The 15,434-nt window shown below is 38.8% G+C and overlaps 1 protein-coding gene across 16 annotated transcripts in view; it reads right to left on the bottom strand.

The window, feature by feature from the left end:
• The window catches only part of PBRM1 (polybromo 1), a 127,583-nt gene that overhangs the window by 86,350 nt on the left and 25,799 nt on the right, over positions 1 to 15,434 (bottom strand). For 15 of the 16 annotated variants that reach the window (XM_045079085.1, XM_045079097.1, XM_045079102.1 and 12 more), the window contains 6 exons: positions 15,010 to 15,126; positions 9,381 to 9,449; positions 6,225 to 6,323; positions 3,471 to 3,556; positions 2,159 to 2,254; positions 1,432 to 1,523 (listed from right to left, as the gene is read on the bottom strand). In XM_045079085.1, coding sequence (XP_044935020.1) covers positions 1,432 to 1,523; positions 2,159 to 2,254; positions 3,471 to 3,556; positions 6,225 to 6,323; positions 9,381 to 9,449; positions 15,010 to 15,126 — 559 coding nt within the window. Of the gene's footprint in view, positions 1 to 1,431; positions 1,524 to 2,158; positions 2,255 to 3,470; positions 3,557 to 6,224; positions 6,324 to 8,787; positions 8,814 to 9,380; positions 9,451 to 15,009; positions 15,127 to 15,434 lie in introns of those variants that run through there. The other variant, XM_045079117.1, reaches the window with a different exon arrangement.

The raw sequence follows: 15,434 nt of genomic DNA, 5'->3' as shown, positions 1-15,434 counted from the left end.
TCTGTTTTTCTGATTCTATCCCTCACCCCATTTCTGTTCTTAGAGTGACTACAAGTGGGCGTGCTTCTCTACCCGCCCTGTGGCCCCGCCCCAGGCTACATAAAGTAGTTGGTCTCTAAAACAAATCACCTCCAGAACACAGGCCACGCTTTCTGAATTTTGGGGGAGGGGGTTCTGAATTCTTATGTCTTCTCTCCATGGGCTCTTGTCCCTCCAAGATCATCAGTTATCCCTTCTTTGCTATTTTAACTGTATCTTACCCCTAAGTTGTTTCCAGCAGCAGGAAGTAGAAACTAAATAGATTAGAATCTTGGCTAAATCAAGGGTAAACAGCTATGCAGAGCAGCCTGAAAGATCTACTACATACAGAGCTGACTGGCAAGTACTCTAATAGCTAAGGTTACTAAAGAAGAACGCTAGTACTTTATTAGAAAAAAAAAAAAAACAAACAATAAATGCTTTTTAGGTGGGGTTTCCTTCAATTTGTTATGCTACTTATAAGGTTAATGAAGTAACCAAATGTTAGAAGGAAACCTAAACATAACATGTGTGTCACTTTTATAACCAGTGAAAAACAAAGCTAATAAAAACAAATTTTCCTTCAATTTCTGATAACACGACTTAAGTTGAAAAGAAATTCTGAGATGAGTGTCAAAAAATTACATCTATACTCTAATAGTAATTTTAAACCTTCTATGCAAGATTTAGTAGAAAATAAGACACAGGTGGAAAAATCTGTTCTCATACTTGATGATGAAATCTGACAATAGGCCAGAGTAATTTCATGAAATAAATTTTATCTGTATATATAAAAATTGTCTGTAGTAAAATAAAGAACATTACAGCATACTTCAGACAGAGACAATGAAATCAAACATACCTCTACAGCTGTTCTTTGCTATTTAACAGATAGTGTACTTTTACATGGATTTTATTGTCCAATGTCCTGTGTTGAACTTGTTTAAATGACAACTGACTATGGTGCTCTGATTGTAATTTACATCTATCTTTTTTTTTTTTTTTTTTTTAAACATTATCTTTAAACCAGAAGCTCTAGCCAGGAAGAAATTATAGCCTACTGAAAATATAAGCCAGTGACCTGGAAATCTAAGATGGTAGGAATATCTCCCTCGGGTTTCTCAATGGCGTCACTAGTACTCACTCACTATTTATCATTATACGCTTGAAACCAGGATCTGCTAAGGCTAGTAAATCAATTGTTCTTATAGAAGTATTTATTTACTTAGATACAAGATATAACACTAAATAAGGTTTTGATAAGTTGGCCAACGAAAGAGTGCAGTCAAAACACAACAAAACAGCATGTACTCCAAAAACTGACAAACTCCCAGCCAGACCAAAGTTACTGTAACTTTCCTTCACTAGAAGATCCACTGAGAAGGCATTAACTGGTCATGACCTAATACCCACCAGCTAAAGCAGCATCCTCTTCACTTTCTGAGCCATACTGAAGTGCCATGGTAATTGCTGACAAACGACCCCCTTGGACTGTTCTTTTATTACTACAAAGAAAAACAAGTAATCAGAAGACAGGGAAAGAGGTTATAATAATTTGGTTACTTTAGAAGAAACAGGAACTGTTAAGAAAACATTCACATCAAAGAAAAACAATTTCTATTCAACTGTGTGCTCAATTTATCCTTGTACTTTTAACAGTCCCCATAAGCAATCTTAGCCAAGACCAATTTTTTCTCTGAAAAGAGAGGGAGTGGTGTAGAAAGCCTAAAGAAGGCTACTTCCAATTGTGTTACTTAAATGCAGCACTACTCCTTATTTTACAAAAAATAAAGATTCATTCATCTTTACTGGTTAATTTTCTTCCAAGATGTTCAAATCCTACAATGAACACAAATTCTACTTCGAATACAGAATCTTTTAGTATTTTTCCACAATTTATTTTACTGGAAATATTAAACACTCCCTGACAACTTCTGCTTAATCATTTTCCAGAAGTCAGGCAGGTCAGGCGGACTATATAGCACCTCAACCTTTTAAATAAGGGTTATTTGATAACAATTGTCATAATAACCCAATTATACCCCAAAGAATTACTTCCTGATAGCCATCAGGCAAACACTAGTAAGCCTAGCCTCATAAACAAGGTCAGTTCTCAGACTAAACACACTCACTCTCTCACCGGTAATACTTGCTAGTGGGATTTCTCTCTTCACCAAGGCTGCCTTTACTGTGAGAAGGACCTGTCAGCCTGGCTGCAGCCAAATTTGATGGAGTCCTATCCAGAGATAAGATTAAAAATAAATAAATAAATAAATAAATAAATAAATAACCTCAGAAAACTGACAGCTGGAATCAGAATGCTAGGTAAACAAAAAAGGGAAGCAAGCATTTTTTTTGTTGTTTTGTTTCTAAGTAGAAATGCTCAAATATTTGAGCCATTACTGTACAGAACACTTTGCTCCAAAATCGCAGTACTCTGCCTAAGAGAATAGATGAGGGCTGGTCCTGGAGTGCTTATGGTCCCTGCAGTGACCAAGGATCTGGTAATGAAGGAAATGTCAGGGACAGAAGAAAACTTTGAAAGCAGCCACCTCAGCTTCCATTTCTTGAAAGAGGCAATGGAATCCCAGAAGTAAGACTTGTTCAAAGACCTAGTCCTTGCACAAGAAAGAGGCAGGATGAGACTCTAATCTCCTGACATCTGGCTAAATGCTCTTGCTGCCGATATAAATATATACCATTAAATATAACATAAAAATACCATGATATTATATAGATGCTTGCCATATATAATATACATTAATATGTAGTATGTCACATTTAAATATGAATATGTACCTATATAGCAATGAGTAGATAATAGTATTTAACCTCAAAAATTGTTTGTTTTACAAAAAAAAAATTTTTTTTAAGATTTTATTTATTTGTCAGAGAGAGAGCAGAGCAGAGTGGCAGGCAGAGGGAGAAGCAGACTTCCCGCTGAGCAGGGAGCCCAACATGGGACTTGATCCCAGGACCCTGGGTTCATGACCTGAGCTGAAGGCAGATGCTTCACCTACTGAGCCACCTAGGTGCCCCCAAACTGTTTTTAAATAAAGCCTTTCAGCTGCAATGGAAGGGTTGAGGAAGAGCTATATCTATTCTCTTCAGAATCACATTATCAACTGTAATTATACTTTTCAAATGCAATATACTTCTTGTTTTCCACTGCATTGATTCCACTAGCTAGAAAATTTGGTAAATAAAAAAGGCACACGGATTTAGACATTTTATTTCATTATTATTATTTTTTAAGATTTAATTTATTTGAAAGAGAGAGAAAGCACGAGCAGGAGAGGAGCAGAGGGAGAAGAGGGCTCCGTGCTGAGCAAGGGGCCTGATGTGGTGGTTGATCCCAGGACCCCAGGATCATGACCCAAGCCAAAGGCAGATACTTAATTAACTGACTGAGCCACCCAGATGCCCCGAGTATAGACATTTTAAAAACATACCTTATTCGAAGGCTTGACTTAGCCATTTCATGATGTTCAATTTCTGCCTTTTTCATATAAAATATTTTTTTAATAGAATTTGCATCCTGTCAAGATAAAATTACTTGGTTTAGGAAAACAGGGGCAGTCTAAAATGCCATCAGTCATGCACTGGACACTTTCTATGGCACTCTTCCATTTGGAGTAGGCATCCATTTACTATCCATAAAGCTGCATCCTCTAACCTTTCCATCTTTGAGAACATCATCACAATTATACATAAGTTAAAAAGCCTCCCAGCTCTTTCATAATTAGTCAAGTAATGCACAAAGATCTAACAGTGAACAAGGAAAAATGGGTGAAAATTCAATGAACTCTATCTGTGTCCACTGACTTAAAAACTGATACAAAGATACACTTCTAAGATTAAAGGCTATGCACACAAATTTAGGATGAATATACTTGCTTAAATCAATAGCATATTAATATATCAAATCTAGTTTCACCTCTCTCTAAAATTTATTTTACGGAAAATAATCAGACCAAAATGTACAATCTTAACTGCATCAACAAACTATTAGTATTCTACTATTAATGTCCTATCAAGGACTAAGAATACAAGAACTTCATAGCTCATTTCTGATTTTTACTAAAAGTTTCTTAAAAGATGAATATTGATTAAAAGCTGAAGATAGGTTAACTACCAAAAGCAACTCTATTTGAGGCAGCATTCTGAAAGTCTAAATGATTTTTTTGAAGACTATTTATTTATCTGACAGAAAGAGATCACAAGTAGACAGAGAGGCAGACAGAGAGACAGGGGGAAGCAGGCTCCCCACCTAGCAGAGAGCCCAATATGGTGCTTGATCCCAGGATCCTGAGATTATGACCTGAGCTGAAGGCAGAGGCCTAACCCACTGAGCCACCCAGGTGCCCAAAAGTCTAAATGATTTGACTCCCCAAAGGTTTTCTGAAAATCCTCTGCTAAATTCCCAATGACTTATCACTAATACAAAAAATGTCTATAAGCAACTGTGTTACAGAACTGTAAAATTTGTAGGAGAGAACTGCAAAGCAATGAAAGGGACATTTCACAATGTGTGTTGCACTGCAGAAATTGGTTTTTATATTTATGAAGTTTAAAGGAGAGACTAAATCAATATTTCACTAAAAAGTAGATCAAAACCAAACCTTCTATCTTACATTAAGACAGACATATAAATGAATGGAACAGAACTGAGATTACAGAAACAAACCCATACACCTTAAGTCAACTGATTTTCAACAGGGTGCCAATGCAATTCAGTGGGGGAAAGAACAGTCTTTTGAATAGAAGGTGCTGGGACAAATAAGCATTCCGTGTGGAAGAATGAATCTAAATTCCTACCTCACACCTAATTCAAGTATACAAAAATAAATCCAAAATGGATACATTTAGATTTAAGGGCTGAAAGTATAAAATTCTTAGATGAAAACACAGGTGTCAACCATTATGGCCTTGGATTAATGCTTTCTTAAACCGTAAGAGACTCTTAATCTCACAAAACAAACTGAGGGTTGCTGGGGTGAAGGGGGTAGGGAGAGGGTGGTGGGGTTATGGACATTGGGGAGGGTATGTGCTATGGTGAGTGCTGTGAAGTGTGTAAACCTCGTGATTCACAGACCTATATCCCTGGGGCTAATAATATATTATATGTTAATAAAAAAAAGTTAAAAAAAAAAAAAAAAAGGCAGACAAACTGGACTTAACCAAATTAAAAACTTTGTCAAAGGACATTATCATGAAAGTGAAAACAATCCACAGAATGGGAGAAAATATTTGTAAATCATACACCTACTTTAATGTCTAAGATTATATTAAAAAATCTAACAATTCAACAATAAAAAAACAGGTAACCCAATTAAAAAATGGGGTAAGGATCTGATTAAAAAGTTTTTCAAAGAAGGTATGTGAATGGCTGATAGACACACAAAAAGATGTTCAACATCACTAATCATCAGGGAAATAATATTCAAAACACAATGAGATACTACTTCATACCAACAAGGATGGCTATCATAAAAACAAAAATGGAAAATAAATGTTATTGAGAATGTGAAGAAATTATACTTGCAGATTTCTAGTGCAAATGTGAAATGGTATAGCTGGTTTGGAAAACAATTTGGTGGTTCACCAAGAAGTTAAATATATAGTTACCACGTGGACCAGCAATTTCATTCCTAGGTACATACCCCCAAAATGAAAATACTATGTCCACATAAAAACTTAAACATGAATGTTCACAGCAGCATTCTTTATAATAGCTATAAAGTGGAAACAACCCAAATGTCTAGCAATTGATAAGTGGGTAACTAAAACATAGTATACAAATGTAACGAAGTATTACTTAGCAATGGAAAGAACGAAGAAGTGATACATGCTGCAACATGAATGTATTAATAGCATCATGCTCAGTGCAAGATGCCAGTCATAAAGGACCACATCTGTGTGATTCCATTTACATGAAAAGTTCAAAAGAGGTAAATTCACAGAGACAGAAAGTAAGCCAGTGCTCCTAAAATGGGGAGACTAGGGGCAAATGGAGTGACTGTTCACTGAATGTGGTCATGGCTGCACAACTCAGAATACAGTAAAAACCATTAAATCATACACTTTGAGTGAAATGTATGGTATGATGTGAATTTCACCTCAATAAAGTTGTTGCATAAAAATTGCTGGCTCTAAATTAAGGTGTCTACTCTTACCAATGAAAACAACAACAGCGAAAAACTAACCTTGAACACTTGAGAACCAGGCTCATTGTAAGTTTTGGCATTTTTTGCTAGGAGATCTATATCTTTGGCCATTGCATGAATACTCTTGTAGCTTCCATTCTAGAGTAAACAACAAAATATAGCAGTTCCTCTTAACTGAAAGTTAATCAGCAAGACCTTTAAGAAAAAAAGAACTCCACATATTTTTAAATTCTCACCATATTCAAAGACTTTATTGGAATACACACATATGAACAATATATAAAAAGTCATTTTCTCTTCTATAAACTACAACTGTCCATTTACACACAAGTTTTTGAGATACATAACAATCAGAGCTATGTTAGTTTCACAAAAACTTACAATTTTTAAAAGATCAAATAATGTAAAAGTTTTTAATTCAGCAAACACAGTGTCAAGCACTGTTCTAAGTGCTTCACGAATACTAATCCATTAAGGATTGTAAAGTAAAGGTGAATTAAGGGTGTGAAGTAAAACCCCTCTAGTTTTACAGACCACTTGAGATAAAATAGTCTAGCACAGAGGTTAAACTCTTTGAGTACCTACTATGTACTAGGCTCTGTGTTAGAGCTGCCATATCTTAAAGCTCACTCGATCCCAAATAATCCAGGAAACTGAGAACTGCCTTCAATTTTCAAAGAAAAGGAAGGAGGAAGACACTCTAAGCAGAAGTTATACAGGGTTAACAAGGACACAGAAACGAACAGACACATTCTAAAGAGACTAAGAAAACCAAATTAAGTGGAGTAGAGGGTGGAGGAAGGAAGAACCATAAGCAAAGGCTGTATAGTAAGGACAAATGAGGCAAAATCCAGACAGCCAGGCAAAGGTGAGTAGCTGGTGATTTGCCAAGTGAGGATATCCAACAACTGAGCACACTCTGTTTATCTTTATTTTTCTTAAAGATTTTATTTTTAAATAATCTCTACACCCAAGGTGGGGCTCGAACTCACAACCCCAGGATCAAGAGTTGCATGTTCCGCTGACAGAACCAGCCAGCCACCCTGAGGACCCTCCATATTTGGAAAAAGTCCTAGTACAGGTAGTAGGGAAGAACCTACTTTCCACAACAGAGGGTACAAGTAAGTGGATAACAGCACTGCTAGCAGCCTGGCAGCCAGGGCAAGGGGAGGTAATCCGTGCTCGAGGGAGTCTTGAGAGACTAAAGTGAGGGCAAGAGAATAGAGAAAATGCATTCCTAACTCCCGCAAAGGGCAATAAAGCAGAGGGGAGCAGTGGACATCCAGGATCCACAGTGGCAAATGGCACTGGGAATGGCAATATCACCACAAAAAGACTATGCATGACCTCAGCTGTGCCATGATGTCCCTGAGTTCAGCCTACTTCCCTACAGCTCGTTCTCCTGCCTGCCTTCTGAACAATTGTATGAGCTATCTGGTACTCTTTCCACGGATTCCCCTTCTGCTGGAGTTATTCAGAGCTGGTTTCTGTTGTACTGTTAAAAGAAACTGTGATTTGCTAGCGGAGGCACTAGAAAACAAGTGACAAGGCTCTGGGCTGTGGAACAGAAAGGAAGAATAAAATAGAAAGAATGCTAGGGTCAGGAAGCAACATGCAGAAAGGACCAGAGAGCCCTTCATCAGAGAGGCAGGAGAGACTACTACAATAATTTGGACAGAAGAGGACAAGATCTTGCTTAGGGTGATGGCAGAAGGTCCTTCTATGGAGCTTGTGGAAGGAAGAACAGACAAGATAAGGAAAGAGGTCTCAGAGAGAAGGCTGGGGCTGGGGTAGGGGTGTATATACAGATCTGATCTGAACTGTAGTATCACAAAAACATCTTCCCCCAAGGTAGATGTTAGAAACCCCAGGGATTTAGGTTCTAGGAGACTAAGTCATTAGCAATAGCAGCTAGGGATCTACCTTAAAAACCAGGTGATACATTAGAGAATCTGTATTTTAACATTCTGTGAAACTGTATTATGGTACCAGTAATTACTACACTGTCACTGTTCACTGCTCTCCTACAAATTTAAAGCCAAGGAAGTTTCTCCCTCCTGGCAAACCACTTGCCTTCAGTCTCGTTTCTTAATGAGACAATGTGACACATTAAATTTTCCTCTTTCCTTTATCTACTGGGAGCCCCAAACCCTCCTTACTCTGGGAGTAACCCTAACTCACACTAACCAAGGCCACATCCTATAGGTGCTCTGTAATGAGTAATGCTTCATCCATTACTCCTGCCCCCTCCGAGTCTGCGAACTGGTCACCCAGCATATAGCAGAGGAAGCAGGCAAGTCGCCTGACCGAAGCGATATAGCTAGTAAGGAGCAGAGCTAGGAAGACAACCCATGTCGGTCCAACTCTAAAAACTGGATTTCTGGTAAAATATAGCTCTTTCTCCCTATACCTTCCTTAACCTCTAATCGCCAAGTTTTAAATTTTGTCATTCATTCAACTCAATAAACATCTATTGAGCACCTACTCTGTGGAGAGGCAGTAACAGTGCAGAGGTTAAGAGCACAGACTCGGGAGTCAGAATGTCTGGATTCAAATCCCAACTCTTCTCCTTACTAGCTGCTGACTTGGGCCAGTGACTTACCAGCTCGGTGCTTCGGTTTTTCTCATCTGTAAAACAGGAATAATAACGGTATCTACCTCAGGGAGTGGCTATCAGAATTAACAGTTAATACATACAAAGCAGTGAGAACAGAGCGGGCACCTGGCAATGCCAAGTGTTGGCTGCTGCAACTGCTGGGGCTACGGGGAGGAAGGCACTCAAAGAGAACAAGGCCTCTGTTTTCACTGACCTTACCCTCTAACATATACTGAGGGTAACTTACTCTGAGACATCCTAAAACTATTTGGAAGCAGATAAGAATAAACAACAAAGCTTTATTGCTAATGGGACTTTCACAACTAAAAACGTCTATGGCCAGTGCTTTTTAATTTTTGTCCTAAGAGCAAGATTTACAACGCCAGTGAAAATTCTGCTTTCCTCCCTAGAGATAAAATGCAAAAGGGACACTATGCTACCTCCTCCAAAGCTATAATCAGTTTTACCACTCCACTTGTTTATTATATTGTTAATAACCCCTTAGAAAGACATCGCTTCTGTTTCCTAAAAGCCTCTACAAAAGATCTCAGGCTGAACTGCCCTAAAACACATATGGTTACATGTGGTTATCTTCGTACCTGTATCCTCTGAGCAATGGTCTTGAGATCTATAGGCTCCTTAATTATTGCATAATAGTCTGGATATTGCTGGAAGACAAAAACCGGGGCATGATAAATAAGAGAAAGTATCCAGGAAATGAGAAACAAGGAAGGACACTGACAATCTGTTAATCAAATGAACAGCTCTGTCAGATGCAAGGCTAAAGACACAGCTGTAAAGCACTGGTTTGTTATAGTTGAAGCAGAAAGAATTTGATTTTAACAAGATTTATGAAATACACAACAGCACGTTGTACAAGTTTATAGGTAGTATTCGGTAACTGCCATTATCCAACACTATAACTTAATGTTTTAAAAAATTCTAAATTCATAGAATCACACAGTTTAAAATTTAAGGTTCCAACATATTTATCCCTGAAAACGAAATAGAAGAATGTTTTTGAATGTTCTTATAAGCTCTTTTAATTTTTCAACTTAAATCACACAATATTATCCTATTTCATAAAAAAATTTTTTTTAAATATTTTATTTACTTTAAAGAGAGAGAACACGCACCTGTGAGGAGACAGGGGGTTGGGAGGAAGGAGTTGGGGTGGGAGAGGGAGCGGGAAAAAGATCTCAGGCTGACTCCACGCCAACTGTGTAGCCTGACACAGGGCTCAATCTCACAACCATGAGATTATGACCTGAGCCAAAAAAGAGTTGGATGCTTAAACCAACTGAGCCACTCAGGCGCCCCTCATATAAAATTCTTGTGGATCTTAAACTGCATAAGGTTGCAAGTTTGTTAGCTTCATGTTTAACTTAATGCTTCTACTTATTTTGGTCAAATTAATTTTTTTTCAAACTAAAACACATTAAGTGAAACCACATTAAAGAATCAAAGTAAAAGGTGTGCCTGGATGGCTCAGTCAGCTAAGCATCTGCCTTTGGTTCAGGCCATTATCCCAGTGTCCTGGGATCAAGCCCGGGCTTCCTGCTCAGTGGGAAATTTACTTCTCCCTCTCCCTCTGCCTCTGCCTCCTCCTCCTAGCTCATGCCCTGTCTCTGTCTCTCATTCTCTCTATATAATAAATAAATAAATAAAATCTTCAAAAAAAAAAAAAAAAACCCACAAAAGGTAAAATTATAAGCACTCTCTGATTTCTTATCAAATATTAGCTCATCACAAGAAAATAAGTAAAGTATGCTAGAGGAATGTTCTTGAAGAGTTTCACAAAGTCCACAGTGCAGGGACGCCTGGATGGCTCAGCTGGTTAAGTATCTGACTCCTCAGTTCAGTTCAGGTCTCAATCTCGGGATCGTGAGATGGCGCCCCGTGTCAGGCTCTGTGCTCAGCGGGAGTTAGCTTGAGATTTTCCTTCACCCTCTGCCCCTCCTCTGAATGCGTGCCCTCTTTCAAATAAATAAAATCTTTAAAAACAAAACAAAACAGGGGCTCCTTGGTGGCTCAGTGGGTTAAAGCCTCTGCTTTTGGCTCAGGTTCTGATCCCAGGGTCCTGGGATCAAGCCCCACACCAGGTTCTCTGATCAGCGGGAAGCCTACTTCCTCCTCTATCTCTCTGCCCTCCTCTCTGCCTACTTGTGATCTCTGTCAAATAAATAAATAAAGTCTTTAAAACAAACAAACAAACAAAACAAAAACCAAAAAAACAATGCCCACACTGTATTCACTGCCCCAAGTCTTTTCTACAGGTTTGGTTCCTTGGAAGAAACAAATGAAGCTGACCAAAAATAAAAAAAAACAAAATCTTGCCATTTGCAACTACATGGATGGTACTAGAGAGTATTATGCTGAAAGAAATAAGTCAATCAGAAAAAGACAATTATCATGCGATCTCTCTGATATGAGGAATTTGAGAGGCAGGGCAGGGGGACATGGGGAAAAAAATGAAACAAAAAAATGAAACAACAAAAAAAACCCCAAAAAAATGAAAGAAGATGGGACTGGGGAGGGAGACAAACCATAAGAGACTCTTAATCTCAGGGAACAGAGGGTTGCTGGGGGTGAGCGGGGGAGGGATACGGTGGGTGGGTGATGGACACTGGGGAGGGCATGTGCTTTGGTGAGTGCTGTGAACTGTGTAAGCCTGATGATTCACAGACCTATACCCCTGAAGCAAATAATACATTATATGTTAATAAAAAAAAAGTTGGTCTCCTATGTGGGCTCTCAAAGTTCTCCCAACCTGTTCAAGTCCTTGAAGCCCAAACAACAACAAAAAGCAGGAGACTACAGCCTTCACCCAGTTACGGGCTGAAGGCATGATCTCAGGGATGCTTCCTCTCATCTCATTCCTCAGCTTACCCTTACTTTCTTAACCCTACTCTTTTCTTTGCTTGGATCAAACCCGTTTTCTGCCCCCTCTCTATCAATTCTACTTCAGAAGACAAATTATAGCAAGGCCACCCTGGCTGGGGTGGACTGTAATCTCAGCTGTTGGGTCTACACATTCACAATCCCCCCCTTCAGCCAATTCAGCTTGGGAAGGGCTCATAAAGGAAAGGTAAAAACTGCCCTGCCCTCCCAATCTCAGTCCTTGCTGACTTTCAAACTGTCACATCCCGAGGGACCAATGGGAACCTGCTTTTTCCAACCAACTTTTGCTACATGGTATTCCCAAAAGCTCTCCTGGAATGAAGGAACAGGATATTAAACATGTTTGTTAGTTAGTTTGTTTTAAAAATAAGCTCCACACCTAGCATGGAGCCCAATGGGGGGCTTAAACTAATGATTCTGAGATCAAGCCCTGATCTGAGATCAAGAGTTGGGACGCTTAACTGACTGAGCCACCCAGGTGCCCCAGGATATTGTTTTATTGCTCCAAGTCACCCTTGGTGGCTTGACCACTGGTGATGATCTCCTGCAAAATAAGAGTAGGTCTTGAATAAAGACTATACTCCTTTCTTATATATTTTTTAAATTGTGGTCAAATATACAAAAAATTTACCGTTTAGTCATTGTAAGTGTGTGGTTCAGTGACATTAAGTACTTTCACACTATTGTGCAACCATGGTCATCATCCAGCTTCTAAACTTTTCATCCTCCCAAACCGAATCTCTAGACCCACTGAACAATAACTGCCCCCTCTCTCTTCCTGCCAGTCCCTAGAAACCACAATTCTACTTTCTCTATGAATCTGAATACTCTGAGTACCTTCTACAAGCGGAAACATGCACTATTGGTCCTTCTGTGACAGGCTGATTTCACTTACTATAATGTGTTCAGGGTTCATTTTAGCATGTGTCAGAATTTCATCCTTTTTAATTTATTTTAAATATTTCATTTATGTATTTGAGAGAGAGAATGAGAGAATAAGCAGGGGTAGGGGCAGAGGGAGAGGGAGAAGCAAGTTTCCTGCTGAATAGGGAGTAGGATGCAGGGCTTGATCTAAGGACCCTGCGATCATCACCTGAGCCAAAGGCAGACTCTTAACTGAGCAAGCCACCCAGGTTCCCCCTCATTCTTTTTCTAAAGGCTGAAAAATACTCTACTGTATGTATATACCACATTTCATTTATCTAGTCATCTACTGAGGGCCATAGGGTTGCTCCCATGTTTTAGCTATTTTGAATAATACCGCTGTGAACATGGGTGTACACATCTCTTTGAGCTCCTGCTTCCAATTCCTTTGGGTATGTACCCAAAGTGGAATTGTTGGATCATAGGGTAAATCTGTATTTAATTTTTTGAGGATTCATCGTACAGTTTTCCTTTTCTCTTAAAATTTAAACCATATGACCAATATAATCACTGTATTTTTCTAATCAGATCCACACTTAGAATAGCAGTGGTCATATATACTTTCTTTCTTTCAACTTTTTTTTTTTTTTAAGATTTTATTTATTTATTTGAGAAAGAGGCAGTGGAAGAGAGCATGAGCGAGGAGAAGGTCAGAGGGAGAAGCAGACTCCCCGTGGAGGTGGGAGCCCGATGCAGGACTCGATCCTGGGACTCCGGGATCATGACCTGAGCAGAAAGCAGTCATCCAACCAACTGAACCACCCAGGCGTCCTCTTTTTAACTTTTTAAAGTAAAGTCTACACCCAACATGGGGCTTGAACTCATGACACCAAGATCAAGACTTGCATGTTCCACCCTCTTAGCCAGCCAGGTGCCCGTCTGCTTTACTTCTAATGTGGTAACTGTCCTACAACTAGTCAAGACACTTCTCTAAATAACCAGTCGTGTCGATGACTGATAGGGAAAACTGCACGCCGCTTATCAGTCACTAAGCATTTCTTGCACACCAGTGACATGCTGGATTCCAACTAAATGGCAAGGATACAAAAGAAAATAGGACATAATTGTTCTTAAATTCAGGGATGTGGGAAGGAGGTAGATAAAAAGTAAATCATCACAATGGAGTTACATGCGACAGTGAAGTACTTCTAAAAATATATCCTTGTCTAGAAATACAAGAATGCGGAGGCCATCAAAATGTTTGTGGTTCCATGGGCTACAGTGGGACTTTAGTGATGTTCACTGCCTTTTGGTTATGAAGCCACAAGAGGCCCTGCCATTTTCAAAGGGTCTCACTTGTCTAGAAAACCTCTTCCTCTTTGGGGTAGATGAGTACTACTAGATCTCTCTCTTCTCCATCACCAGGAGATCAGAACTAAAAGAGGAAGAACTCATTTATATTCTCATTCTGTCTCCTGAGCAAAGAGAATGTTTCTTCTCTTTTACAAATAAAAGGCTTAGTTTATGTACTTATTTTGTTATTTTAAGAGTCACCAAGATTGGAAACAACCCAATGTCCATGGGCAGATAAATGGACAAATAAAATGTGGTATATGCACAAATGGGAGTATTTACTTAGTTTTAAAAAGGAAGGAAATTCTGACACATGCTCCAACCTGGATGAACACTGAATAAATGCTAAATGAGATAAGCCAGATACAAAAGGATATTGTATGAGTTCTCTTATGATCAGGTACTTAGAGCAGTCAAATTCATAGAGAACACAGAACGGTAGTTGCCAGAAGCTGGGGCTGAGAGGGAATAGGGAATTATTGGGTTTTTTGTTTGTATTTTTTTTTTTTAAAAGATTTTATTTATTTATTTGACAGAGAGAGATCACAAGTAGGCAGAGAGGCAGGCAGAGAGAGAGAGAGGAGGAAGCAGACTCCCCGCCGAGCAGAGAGCCCGATGCGGGACTCGATCCCAGGACCCTGAGATCATGACCTGAGCCGAAGGCAGTGGCTTAACCCACTGAGCCACCCAGGCACCCTGTATTTTATTTTTTTACTTTATTTTATTTTATGGGGAGTTATTGTTTAATGGATACAGAGTTTTAATTAAGCAAACAGACATACAATACAAATATACTTACCTCACTGAACCATACACTTACAATGGTTAAATGGTAAATCTTATATATATATTTTACAATAAAAAACAAAAACCAAACAGTAAGAATAACCAATCAAAAACAATTTTGTTTTAAATTCACAACCTTCAGGCAAGATAAAATGGTAGAACATGTCCTATGTGCTTGCTGCTGTGGCCTCAAGGAGGGTCACTTGGCAGCCTCCAATGCCTTTATTTACTAAGAACTAATAAATTTTCTGAAGTACTGAAAAATGAAAACCATATGAAACAAAAACACACTTTAACTCCCCTGTTTTTAATTGCATCACTTACCACTTTAGAAGGCAGTTTCTGAAAAAGTTCACTGATGAGACGTCCTGATGGATTTGTGGCTACAACTATGGCTTCAAGAAGCTGCTCCAGGATCTCCTTCAAGTAACTTGGAGAAGACTGGGAGGAGGAGGTTAGCAGGAAGGAGAGAAGAGAGAGAATGACTGTGAGAGAAATCCAAACATCAATGCTAAAATGTTAAAATTAATTCAAAAAGCAATTATAAACAGTACTTATTTAGTACTGTTTACTTATTTAGTATTATTCAATAATACCACAGAAACGCTCTGATGCGGACATGGGGCTTGCACCCCTGGAATGGCATACATGAAACTAAGGAGGCTCCTTATGTTACCTCAGCAACTAAATTCCTTGGATCAGGTCCTTTTACTGAAGTTTATTCCACAGTAAACACTGTAACAGTGAAA

The sequence above is a fragment of the Mustela putorius genome, unplaced genomic scaffold (genome assembly GCF_011764305.1).
Source record: "Mustela putorius furo isolate JIRA1106 unplaced genomic scaffold, ASM1176430v1.1 tig00000095_pilon_pilon_pilon, whole genome shotgun sequence".
Classification (NCBI taxonomy): Eukaryota; Metazoa; Chordata; class Mammalia; order Carnivora; family Mustelidae; genus Mustela; species Mustela putorius.
This window is presented reverse-complemented; position numbering and strand designations above follow the sequence as displayed.